Source organism: Chamaea fasciata, unplaced genomic scaffold (genome assembly GCF_029207755.1).
Source record: "Chamaea fasciata isolate MVZ Bird 193981 ecotype frontalis unplaced genomic scaffold, bChaFas1.0.hap1 SCAF_16, whole genome shotgun sequence".
Classification (NCBI taxonomy): Eukaryota; Metazoa; Chordata; class Aves; order Passeriformes; family Sylviidae; genus Chamaea; species Chamaea fasciata.
The window spans coordinates 5,483,990-5,496,325 of record NW_027094101.1 but is presented as its reverse complement, the minus strand read 5'-3'; the positions used below and the strand labels follow the sequence as shown (position 1 = coordinate 5,496,325).

Genomic DNA, 12,336 nt, shown 5'->3' with positions numbered 1-12,336 from the left:
CTAGCCAAGCCACTGGGAATTTTGGTCAGTGATTTATTGGGACAGAATTTAGCCTTGATTTATTCCAGTTCATTAAGTGGGATTATGCTGCTCCAGGGAATGGGAGGTGATAGTTCTAGAAAAATCAAGGTGTGCAAATGTCCTTGTGCAACCTGGAGGAGGTGGCTGTGCTGCCAAATGCTTCTCCCTTGATAGCACAGCTGCCAGAGCATCGTGTACCAGCTGATTTCTGGGACAGCTGGAACACCAGCAGCCAGGGCAGAAACGAGTCCTAAATTAAAAAATTCTCCTTTCCTATATGAAGTTTTCACTGTAAATGCATTGAACACTCGATAAAAGACATTCAGGAGCCAATAGTAACACAGCAGCAGATCTGCTCGGAGCCATTTGGATTTCTCTTCAAAGCAGAAAAAGAGGAGTGCTACGTGCGTGTGAGAATGGCTTTCCATGATTTATGATTGTATGGAAATGCTGCCTGTGTGGGGGAATGCTTTATTCCAGGGTGCCCCAGAACAGAGAGTCCTAAACCCATCTAAAGTCTGTGGTAAACTTCTCTGCTGATGTCTCTACAGCTCTGTTGGGGGCTTAAATTCATCTCATCCTTGCTTGGATTGATCTGTGTGAGCAGCTGCCTAGGCTGAGAGTTTATTTATTTATTGGTGTGGGGAAAAGATCCATCAAAAGCTCTTCAGGCACAGAGAATATTTTAGCCCAGGTGTGTTTTGAGGATGCCTGTGTAAAATCCAGACCTTCGGGCAGTTCCTGGTGCTTTGGAGGTGCTGTGAGCTCAGCGGCTGTATGCTGGTGAATCCTCACTGCATGAGGAGGGTGTCAAGGTTGTCCTCTTTCAGTGTCTCACCTCTTCGCTTTCTGCATGAGCCATTGCAGTTGCCCGTGGGGCTGCAGGTGGGTTCTCCCTCGCCTTCCAGAGGGCCAGGCAGGACCAGGTCCATGAGGGCATCCCTGGCCAGGGGTGATGATGGTGTGGGATGGTGGCAGCAGCTCCTCCAGGTGCGGGGAGGGAGGAGGCTGCAGGACATCTTCCTGTGCAGCGTCTGTGCAATAACAGCGGCTGCAGCGAGGGTTTTTTGGAGTGTTTATGCCTTGCCCGAGGAGGATCCTTGCCCTGTGGTTTGGCTTTCAGGATTCATCTCCTGAAGCGAGCTGCTGCAGGATGTTATTGTGAGTTAGCACCGCGTGCCTGCCCTTAAAGGTTTTCTCGCCCGGCTTTCCAGCTAAATCAGGCTTGGAGTGCACTCAGTGCTGGTAAATGGGCTGAACATCACACCGGGAACCTCCCAGCTTTCATCTGCCTTTTATTATGAACGACTGGCTTCAAAAGACCAAAACCTGAAGGTTATTTACCCGTAACAGGACTTTTTTTCTCCAGGCAGCCAGCGGCTCCCAGGTGGGGTGTTGCAGGGATGCCACTCGAAGAGGAGCATTTGTTTTCCAAGTAAAATTAGATTCCACATTCAATTCTCAGCAATGTAAGTGCGAGGCTTCCAGTAAAGACATTTTCTGTAGCGAGGGGTTGTAACATCTCCCAGCAGATACAATCAAATTGTGCTTGCAGCAGCCAGCTGTGGCCTTATCTTTAATATGTAAACACTTGCTCAGTAATTAAGTTACCACGGAAGTTGTACTGTATCGATGGTCAATTATAAGATAAACTGATAAAAGGGAGGATGTGGCTGTTTTCTTTATCAAACCTGGTATGCCTGCAGCAGTGAGGTGAAGACTTGGGAAACGTATCATTTGGTGTTTTCCCCCGGTGCTTGTTCCCACGCAGTATTTTCAGAGGAGGTGAGTGCTCACTTGGGAGATCAATATCACTCTACCGAAAGGAGTTTCTTCTCTGATGAGTGTCCTTTGCACCATCTTACCCTGCAACTGCTTGCCCTGTGGCTGTCACCCCCTGCTGCCGTGATTTCCCATTTTTTATTCCACTGGTGGCTTCCCAAGCCCAGCAGATGCACCTGTGTTCCTGCTGCACTCGGTGGCAGAAGGGGCGAGGTGATCCCATCTGAGATCCCTCCGGGAGTTTGAATGACTGTGCTAATGTCTTTGTCACCTGAGAGCTGCTCCGCAGGGAATCATAACATGTGATTAAAGAAACCAGTTAAAAACAGCTTAGGAAACTGGATTAGGTACATGATCTCTTATTGTGGCTCCTTTTAGCTGACAACCCGGTGAAAGAAGGGGGGTCTGGATTACATGGAGAAACATCAGACTTGACAGGAGTGTTTTCTGACTGTTCGGCTTAGTGGTGTCATGTACAATTTTAATCAGATTTAAATAGTGGCAAACATCACAGGCTTAATGGATTTCAGCTTTATTATTGGGGCTTTGCTTAGAAGCAATTTGGATTTTCAGCTGCGAGCCACCAATGCAAGTGTATACACGATTAAGTGGGGCTAGAAACCCAGGGACGGACCTTGCATTTAAATGCTACATTTGTGGGGGGGGCAGACCTTGTCTTCTTTCTGTCAGCCTCAAGATCCTTCCATGGGGATGGTGCATTTGGCAGCTGAGGAGCCCCTTTTTCCATTACAAAATCAAGATGAAGCAAGATGACAGTATCTTTTTGCAGTGATCTGGAGAATTGGTTTTCTTTCCATGCTTGGCTTCAGCCTTGAAGTTGTTCCTCACGTGATCTAAAATGATCTCTGTCCTCTGCTTAAAGTGTCATGGGTTGCTCTTCTTGACCTTCCCGTGGTGAGGCTTTGTCTGGTCTCTGCTGTGCCAGTTTGGGGTGATTTGTCTAGAGGAAAAACAGTCCCTGAGGACACTGACACCTGTGTTTCTACAGAAATGTGGTCCTGCTTCCAAACTGAGTCTTTTGGGGTGTTGGGGTTTTTTGTTTTGGTTTGGTTTTTGTTTGTTTGGTTGTTTGTTTTTCACGTTGTGGGAGAAGATGCTGTGCAACAAATCAATATTGAAGGTGGTTTTGTAAAACAGTGTTGACTGTGCTCAGAGGACTGGATCTGACTATCAGAGGCAAGTTACCATTTCAGTACCCTGCTGTTCACTGAGGTCTGGTCAACTGCTTGGTGCTCTGGGCCCTGCATGAGCAGAAAAAGTAGGAAAAAGGGAACATTAGTCATTGCAAGTTCCCCTTTTATCAATAAAGGGAAGTGTGTGTTCCTACTCCCTTGTGTTTTCTGTGCCACCTCACACCACCGACCTGAGGTTTCATCGACTTCCATCTCTGAGCTGAGCATTAGTGAAGATGTTTTCCCTTAGAAGGCCAAGGAGATGTCTGTACAATGTTATCTGAATCATCCACTAAATCCTGGCTTTCTGTCTGCTGTAGCCATTCAAGCGCTAATTGCCTTTGATTAAGGCAATCGTTTGCAGAGTGAGTGGGTTAATTGGGTATTGTGGAAGCAATCAATCTCATCAGCTGCTTGCATCCATAGCCGAGGTGACAATGCAATGGGACAATAATTGTTTTATGAGCTCCTGGAAGGCAGCAGAGGCAGACTGGATGACAACAGGAAACCGTTCTCTGGAAAATGGCCTTTCGGAAAGGTAATTTGGATGCTAAGTGCTCATTAAGAGAGGACTGATTGATTGGGAGCTGGGAAATTTTGCGCCTCTAAAACGCGTGTGCACGAGAAAATGGTGTGGGTGTCAGGGTGCTGCACTTGGGAGTTCTTGGGCTCTTTGGTCTGGCTGGATGAGATGTCCTAAATGAGGAGAAAACGTTGTCTTCAGGGAAGTGAAGGGAGATCATTCCCTTCTCAGCGCGTGAGCTGAGACACGTCGGGCACCCACCTTGCGTTAGCACTGAACACATCCTCTTTGCTGAGGCTGCAATTTCCAAAGAACTGAACTGTGCAGGGCCAGTAACAGCTCCTGGTGGCTCCTCACCTGGTCAGTGCAGGAGGACTCCCAGGGGTAGAGTTCCCATCTCATCTTCAAAGCTCCCAGGTCTCTCCTGCCGTGGGGATGCTGAGACATCTCCAGCACGGCTGTATCTGCACTGCTCAGTGTGGGACCAGCAGGAAATGCTTTATCCAGAGATGGCTAAAGAATTGTTGCAGGGAAGTTCTGAGCTCCTCAGCACAGCTGCAAACAAACAAAAAAACCCCCAGGCAACAAAAAGCAATCTGATGGAGCTGTGCAGGGGAGCAGGATGCAAGCTCTGAGGGGTTTGAGGACCTGGACCCTGCTTGCATCTGGAGGATCTGGGCAAAGAGCGATGTTTTCATTCCATGAACAAACTTAGTATTCCTTGGTTTCTGACTTTTATTGGAATGCAGATTCTTAAAGTATGCAAATCGAAGTCATTGAAATGCCTTGCTTTGATGGTGGCTGAGTGCTACAGGAAGAAATGTTACAGCTTAGAGCAGTCAAAACAAAACATTTACACTGACATGGCTAAACAAGAGGTGCACCGTTGCTTTTGCAACCCTATTCAAAGTCCAGCCTGTAAGGAAAATATAGAATATGCCACCTTCTCCATCCAACCCTCTCACTGCGGACAGTGGGTTTTATTTCAGAGGGAATGTCCTTCAGACTCCTTGTTTAAAAAGGAGGTTGTAACACGGGGTCGGAGGTGATGTGTGATGTCAGGGATTCCACACTCAGCTGCTTCCAGATAATTATGCAGTTCCTTAACCTCTCAGAAAAGGTGGGCGCACCATGACCAGTGAGTGCCATGTCCTTGTCCTGCCTTAATTAATACCTTACAGTGCTAATAGAGCAGAGTGCTCAGCTTTGACACACAGAGGAGTGCCCATGTTACACCCTGCAATTTTAGCAGCAAAGTGAGGGAGGTGGATTTGAATCTTCTCCAAAGCTCTGAATTGGGGTCAATGCACTTTAACTGCTGAGAGGAAGGAAAAATGGCTTCTCTAGGAGGAGGTGCCCTGCCTGAACTCTAGGAAAATGGGATTCTCTTGGATTACACGCACAAGTCCATTTTTTTCTCTTCTTCAGCCCTCATGCTTTGTCTTTCAGTGAGACAAGAAGGCAAGAAACCATACAGTGATGCCTTTGTGTGCTGTTAGATACACTCAGGTTTCTTCTAAAAGCCTGGTTTTACCACAGCCCTAGAAACATCATGGGAACAAGCAGTTCTGTTGCCTCTTCCCAGGTGAAACTGTGAAATAAGAAGCCGAAGATCAGATGTGGTTTTAATTCCCAGTTCATAGTGCCTTATTTAGGATGACAGAAGCAAAGTCCATGCATGTTGGTTTTTGTAAGCCAGTGGATCTGATTGTTCTCCTTGCAGGAGGAATTCTTCTTCTCTGAGAACTAGGGGTAAAACTGAACAAGTAATTTTGGGTATTTCCTGTAATCCACATTCTCAGAGACCAAACCCCCCCCAGCATTAACTAAGCTCTGTAACAGCTTCCTGAGGGGGGGAAGTAGCAATATCCCTCTTCTTTAAAATGGGGAACTTGAACCAAATGCTGGTAGAGGTCAGATGGAAAGATGGTGGCTACAACAGATGTTCTCGATATAAAGTCCTCTCCCTTGCTTCCTCCGCAGCCTCTCAGGCAGGGGAGGGCTGGGCTACACTGGAGCACCCAGTGGGTGCTGCTACTTTTATGTGCCTGCCTTTCTGCAGGCACCAGCCCACCTGAACTGGCACAAAGGCATGCACAATCTTCTTTTCAGTCAACCAGCCTGGTGACTCTGTTTCCCTTGCCCCCAGAGTTTTAGCCGTGAGGATGAAGTGGCTGTGGAAGTGACAATTCCTCATTTTACCTTGGAAGCCACATAACAGGTCAGAAATACCCGTCTGGGCTGTGTGGTTGTGTCATGTGCCATTTGCTGGCTGACTTTGCCACAACTGCTTGGTGGGGCTTTTGCATGTGTCCCAGGTTTGTGCCAAGGCAGCCCGCAAAAGCAAGTGATTGATTTTGCTCCTTGGCAGGTGGCAGGAGTGATGCAGGGAATGTGACAGCAGCAGTGTCAGCAATGTTAGTGGCGTTTCTTCGGCAGGTCTTCCCCAGGTGATGCTTTCCCCACTCGTGGCTGGGTGCTGGTGATCTCTGGGGTGATGGCAGGTGGTTGCATCCCTTGCTCTGTGCTTGGGAGAGGCAGCAAACCTGTTGGTGACACGATGCTGTGTGGTCCAACACCAGCAGGTGTTGTAGGGCTTGTTCAGCTTCAGTCTAAGCAGAACAGCCTTCACACGATGGTTTGGGTTGGAAGGGACCCTAAAGAACATCCCATTTCACCCTGCCATGGGCAGGGGCACCTTCCACTATCCCAGGTTGCTCCAAGCCCCATCCAGCCTGGCCTTGGACACTCCCAGGGAAGCAGCCACAGCTTCTCTGGGCACCCTGTGCCAGGGCCTGACCACCCCTGAGGATCTGAATGTGACCAGGTGCCTCTAAATACAAAGCTGTTGCTAAGATAGTGCAGCCCATGAGACAAGGAAGAGAGGGTTTCTTTTCTGTCTCCAATGCCCTCCAGTGTGAGATCTGTTCCCTGTTCAGCCTCCTCCAGTTTTGTTTCTCAGCACCTTCTCTGGCTGTTCTCACAACCCTTTAGATCAGGGCTTTGAGGACACATCTTGCTGACACACAGTTTGCCCAGGGAACCTGTGTGGGTTCATGTTTGGTTCAAGTGCTGTTCACAGTGGTTTGCACTGATGGGTGTTGACAGGGGTTCAGGTTTGGGCAGAGCAGAGGAGCAGCTCCTCAGGATGCAGCCCTGAAGGGAAGAAAAAAGAAAAGAAGCAAGCAAAAATCTGTGCCGAAGTACACTGAAATCAACAGCTGGCTTTGTCAGAGCATCCAGGAGCTCTTTTGCTGAAGTGATTTGCCTGGGAAGAGCCAATATGTGAGCCACAGAACGGGATAACACTTGGTTGTGTTGGGTTTTTGTAATTCTTCCTTGAAGTGGAGTTTGGGTCCTGTGTTTTCACACAACAAGTTGGAAAGAGAACATCAAAATGATGAAATATCCAATGTAAGAGGGAAGGGAAAGCTGGATTTCCAGGCTGGCTCACAGCCTTGTCCTGGGCAGCTCAGCAAACTTCTCTGGGCTTCCCTCTCTTCATATACAGCCAGGATGGTGCCTGTCTGCTGGGTTTAAGTGTTAGTTGGACTTGACAGATTTGAGATCATCTTTGGGGAGACACAGTAATTTTATTCTTCATCCCTTAAGTGCTAAGAATAATCACAAAAACATGGTGTTGTGGAGGGGGGGCAAGTGTAATCAGGAATGCCTGCAGCATCCTTCACTAATCCTGTGTTTGTAATGGATGAGTGAATGGATGGAGCCCAGGTGGGGATTCCTGATGGAAAAGATGTGCTTTCCTCCTGCCTCACCACACTGATATCACTGATATCAGTGAGATATCGCTGTCCTGTTGTTTGATGTCCTTTCCTCCAAGCCAACTCTGTCCAGTCCCCTCCAAGATGTCATTATTCCTCACATGCCAGGCACAGAGAGGCTCTGAATGTCCAGTGGAATGAATAGCAATAGCTTTTGAAGGACTCTCCTGCTGCTCCAACTGGCTTGGCATTAAAACCCAGCACCTTTGAGGAACAGAAGCCACTTGTCCTTGGTTCCCAAAGTGCACACTCTGAGGAAAAGCTGCATTAGGGGAACAGTCAGCCCTCAGAGCCCCAGCAGCATCTCTTCCTCACCTGAGGCAAACCTGCCACCTCAGAGATGTATGAGCAGAGCAGCACCTGCCTCTGTGTCAGAGCTGCAGCTCCCCAGCAGTTCTGCCTTGCTGGGGGTACAAGCACAGCAGCCTGGGCTGTTCCTGCTCTGCTGTTGGATGCAGCTGCCCTTGGCTGGGCTTTGATTGCTTCCTTGGCTGCTTCCCCTTGCTCAGACTCGGGGTAATCCTGCTTCCCGTGGCTTCTTCTCTTTCTGACACTGCCAGTGCCCTCCAAAGGGGCTTTTTGCCAGGGAAGTTCCTAGCCAGCCCATAGTGGGATAGGGTTGAATTGATGGACTGAATGAACTGGGTCTGCTCCTGGCTTTGGGAAAGATTCTCCCAGGCTGGATGGGTGGACCTGAGAAAAAAATTCAGCCTTGTCATTCCCCCTGATGCTGGTCCCCTGGGATCCTGGTCTGGTGCACACAGGTAATGATGCTGTGGTGGGTTCCTGCCCTAGAGGGATGGAGAGGGCTCAGAGGTGGAAGGATTAGTTGGCCAGTGGTGTCATCCCCCCTTGCTGGCTGTGGGATAAATGAGGGTTTGGACCATCCCATCTGCATCTCCAGGCAGGGACAGGACGGGCTGTGGGAGTGCAGGCAGCGGGGGCTGCTGGGTCTCTCCCCCTGTGCCTGTGCTGGCTCACCCCAGACTGAGCTGTAATGATGCACGAGGGGCCCTGCAGGCAGTCACTCTTTGGGTGCCAGAGTGGAGATATCTGAAGCACAGAAATGAGAGCAGAGTGAGAAGGGCAGATCTGAAGGAGAAGGCTGGTTTCATTCATGTCCTCAGCAGAACAGCCACACACTTGGTTTGCTTAGTTCTGATGTCTTAGTTCTTTTCTTTATCCCAACTCTCTCTTTAAATACAGCACTTAATCCCTGGTTCTCAGTCGCTCCTTTCTGCTGCAGGGTACCGAGAAGGATTTCTGTGGAAGAGGGGACGTGACAATGGGCAATTCTTGAGCCGAAAATTCGTGTTATCAGAGAGGGAAGGTGCTCTGAAGTACTTCAACAAAAACGATGTGAGTACGTGGGGCTGCTGTGCGCAGATGGGTTCGCAGCTGTGAGAGCATCCTGAAACACTTAATTCCCAGGGCACCAGTTTATTTACACAATTCCCATAAACACTGAGTCCCCAGTTGCTGTAAGGATTATGTTTGTCCCTCTGAAAAGAAAGTTCCCAGTTCAGAAGGCAAGGGGAGGAGCAGGGTCAGCAGCCAGTGGCTCATGTGAGAGGATGGGACAGATGGGGACATGGACATGGTGCTTCCCAGCTGAGCACCCAGGTCTGTTGTTGGTAAAGGGGATAATCCTCCAGCTTTTGGGATGAGGATGAACTATCTGTAGGTGCTGGAGGGTCACAAAACATCCTGGCCTGTTAGTTAGCAGTCAGTCTGCCTTTTTTTGTATCCCTGCTGAATTTTGCAGAAGAACAGAGCCTTTTTCCAGGCTGGCAGGAAGCACTCATGGGCACCCGAGCAGAGTCTCAGGTATCTCATCACCAGGTAGTTCTGTGGGCTGGGATTCAGGTGTTTTTAATTACTGGCCTTTTTTTCTCCTGACCAAGTGAACTGCTTTCTGGTCTGAAAGCCACTTCCCAGGTGTTTGCTCACTCAGCTGTGTTTTCCAGGCAAAAGAACCCAAAGCAATTATGAAGATCGAACACCTCAACGCGACTTTCCAGCCTGCAAAAATCGGGAACCCGCACGGGCTGCAGATCACCTACTTGAAGGACAACAGCACAAGGAACATCTTTGTCTATCATGAAGATGGCAAGGTGAGGCAGTGGAGGTAATGAGAAGGTTTGGGTCGTGGTCCTGGGGGCTGGTGCTGCTCAGAGCCAGCCTGTGGCACGCCAGGCTCTAACTGAGCTGGAATCACCTGGAGGGTGGAAGGATGCACAGCCAGTTTTGAGAGTGTTGTATTCTTCCAAACACAAAGGGTGGCAAACTGTGTTCTGAGTAAACAGATGCAAATGGAAGGGATTGGAAATTTCTTGCAACTTGGAGTAGAGGGTTTTTCAAGGCAGGCTTCTTGGTAGCCGAAGAAGGAGACAGGGTGGATGGAGTGTTGGAAGATGAGGGGATTCAGTGCAAAGACTTGCAAAAGGGGAGCAAACTGGAATGGAGGAGAAGCAGGGAGCTGTTGTGGTTCTGCCTGTCTCATACTTCATAAAATGCAGATACTCATGTTTGTATGGAAATAAATCCCCTTGCTGAGGTGTCTCTGAAGGGAACTGTGAAGGAGAGGGCCCGTGGGTCTGGGGTGGTCATTTGTGGGTCCCAGGGAGCTGCTCCCAAACTTCCCCTCCATGCCAAGTGCTTGTCAACAGGTGCTTCTTTAGCACAGCACGGTGTCACTGGAGCTGCTCTCAGGTCCCTCCCTGCTGCAGTTTAAACCAGAAGAAGAACCAGCCGCTCTTTCGTGGGAAATCGCATCCCACCGTTGTGTCAGTGTCTGTGGTTTGCTGGGCTTTGGTGGTTTGCTTAGCCAAGCAGTGAGGAACGCAGTCAGGGCTGTACTGGCTTTGGGGTTTGTGTTTCAGCTGCTGGGGTTTCTGCTGGGGCTGGTGGAAGGAGCCAGTCCCACGCAGGGGCAGGATGTGCTCTGATGAAATCTGGCAGTGACCCGGCTGAATTTCTTTCAACTTCCCTGAATTTGGTCTGACTCCTTGGCTGCACAAGGGCTGCAAGAAGATGAATACCCTGGAGTAAACTCCTGCCCTTTGGGACTGGAGGCTGCCCTGGGACTCACCTCTGGTCTCCTGCTGCCCTTTGCTCCCTCTTGTACTCCCCAGCAGCCCCAGTGTGTCCTCCTGGACCCCAGAGGTGCTGCCTCTCCCTGATCTGAAGTGGTGGAGCCTCATTTAGGCTCCTTCTCACATTTCACGGAATCACAGAATGGTTTGGGTTGGAAAGGACCTTAAAGCTCATCTCACTCCACCCCCTGCCATGGGCAGGGACACCTTCCCCTGTCCCAGGCTGCTCCAAGCCGCATCCAGCCTGGCCTTGGACACTTCCAGGGATGGGGCATCCCCAGCATCTCTGGGCACCCTGAGCCAGGGCCTCATCACTCTCACAGGGAATAATTTGGTCAAACCTCATTTGTGGCAGTGGATTGTCAATATTCCAGAAAGCAATTTACTGCTGTAAGTCAGTGAGGGTTTCAGCTTCTGCTTTTCTGCAGGATGAAACCCTACCTCCCATCATGATCACAGAGAAGACCCACAGGTAAATAAATAAATGTGTGTATGACCACCCAATCGGTGGCTGTGTAAGATATCAAAATTTTAATATTACAGCTTATTTTTCATTAGCTCCAGCCTGGTTTGGTCATCATTAACTTCAGGAGTGAATTCCTCTCGCTGATCCTCTTTGTGATGCTATCTGGGGTGTCCTTAGCTGCTTAGGGTAGGAAAGCAAGTGATAAGTGAGTAAAACCTCAGACAAGTAGGTCGCAGTTTTCCAAAACACTGTTTGTCTGTGTCCTGCTATGTTTTGGGGTTTTTTCCTTTCAGCTTGAAGTAGTGTAAAAAACCAAAGCAAATGTTTTTAATTTTTGGGAATGACTACTTACCACATTAGACCATTTTTGAGATGCCCCCAGTTCAACTCCTTAAAGCTGAGATTTCAAAATTTCACACGAGCCTTTTTTCCTTACCCAATTTAGACAATTTCTAAAGCATAAAAAAAGTCCAAGTCTCAGAGAAGGCCAGCTTCTCCTTTGATATGGTCTTTCCTGTGCTACAGCGACCTCACCTGAAAGGGTTGACAGTGTTTGCTTTAGGATTAAGTCTGGCTCATTGAACATGTCCCTGGTGTGATGTGTGAAGCTTGACATGCATTGATGACAGCAGGACAGCTCAGCATCCCTCTCCCTGTGCTCAGCATCCCGGGCAGGGCAGCTCTAATCCCCTTTCCAACGTGCCTTTCCCTGTCCCACAGTCCCAGACCACAAGGCAGTGCCTGAGTGCTCCCCGTGTGGAGCACTTAAAACTAACGTGGCATTTCTCAGCAAAAGCTTCAGAGACAGAGCACAAGCTGTTGTGTCTTACCAGAGATAAATTAAGGCATAGGTTTAAAAAGAAAGAAATTATGAAACAATTATTTTGTAGGAGAAAAAAAAAAGGGGGGGAGATTTTTGCCAAGGAAAGGGAGAAGCGCCAGAGCTTTTTGGAGTTCAGTATCACTGTGGCTGTCCCTGAAGGACTCACAGACACAGCTGATGGACTGGCATACAAAGATAAAGAGATGTTTAGCTACTCTTTTAGCTAAACATTGAAGTATGTTGCTGGAATTTGGGTGGGATGCAGATGCTGCTCAGGGGTCCTGCTGGAGGGGACGGGGTGGGTGGGCAGGTTGCACCAGTCAGCGCCAGCCCAGCCGTGTTTATAGGGTCAGTTCAATATTTCAAGTGCTCTTTTGGGGCTGGTTTGGCCAGTTCAGAGATGTTTAAATCCTCCCCTCTGCAGAAAGGCTCTCGGTGCTCACTGGAAGCTGCAGAGCTCTGTACACATCTGGCAGCCCAGAACAGCAGCTGAGTGCTCCACATCCTTCACCTTTTTGCTGTATTATGTGTTTTTTTAGGATTGCTGCTACATTGTGCTCTGTCTCTGGTGCCAGAGTGACGGGAGAGAGACGAAACACAGCAGGATCAGGTTATTTTGTGTGCAGGCTGCATTCCTCACTCTGCTTTTCT

The 12,336-nt window shown here is 49.0% G+C and overlaps 1 protein-coding gene across 2 annotated transcripts in view; it reads left to right on the top strand.

Annotated features, from left to right (window-relative positions):
* ADAP1 (ArfGAP with dual PH domains 1) overlaps window positions 1-12,336 on the top strand; it is a 49,705-nt gene that overhangs the window by 33,558 nt on the left and 3,811 nt on the right. For both annotated transcript variants that reach the window (XM_066198534.1, XM_066198533.1), the window contains exons 5-6: window positions 8,548-8,660; window positions 9,269-9,415. In XM_066198534.1, coding sequence (XP_066054631.1) covers window positions 8,548-8,660; window positions 9,269-9,415 — 260 coding nt within the window. The remainder of the gene's footprint in view (window positions 1-8,547; window positions 8,661-9,268; window positions 9,416-12,336) is intronic.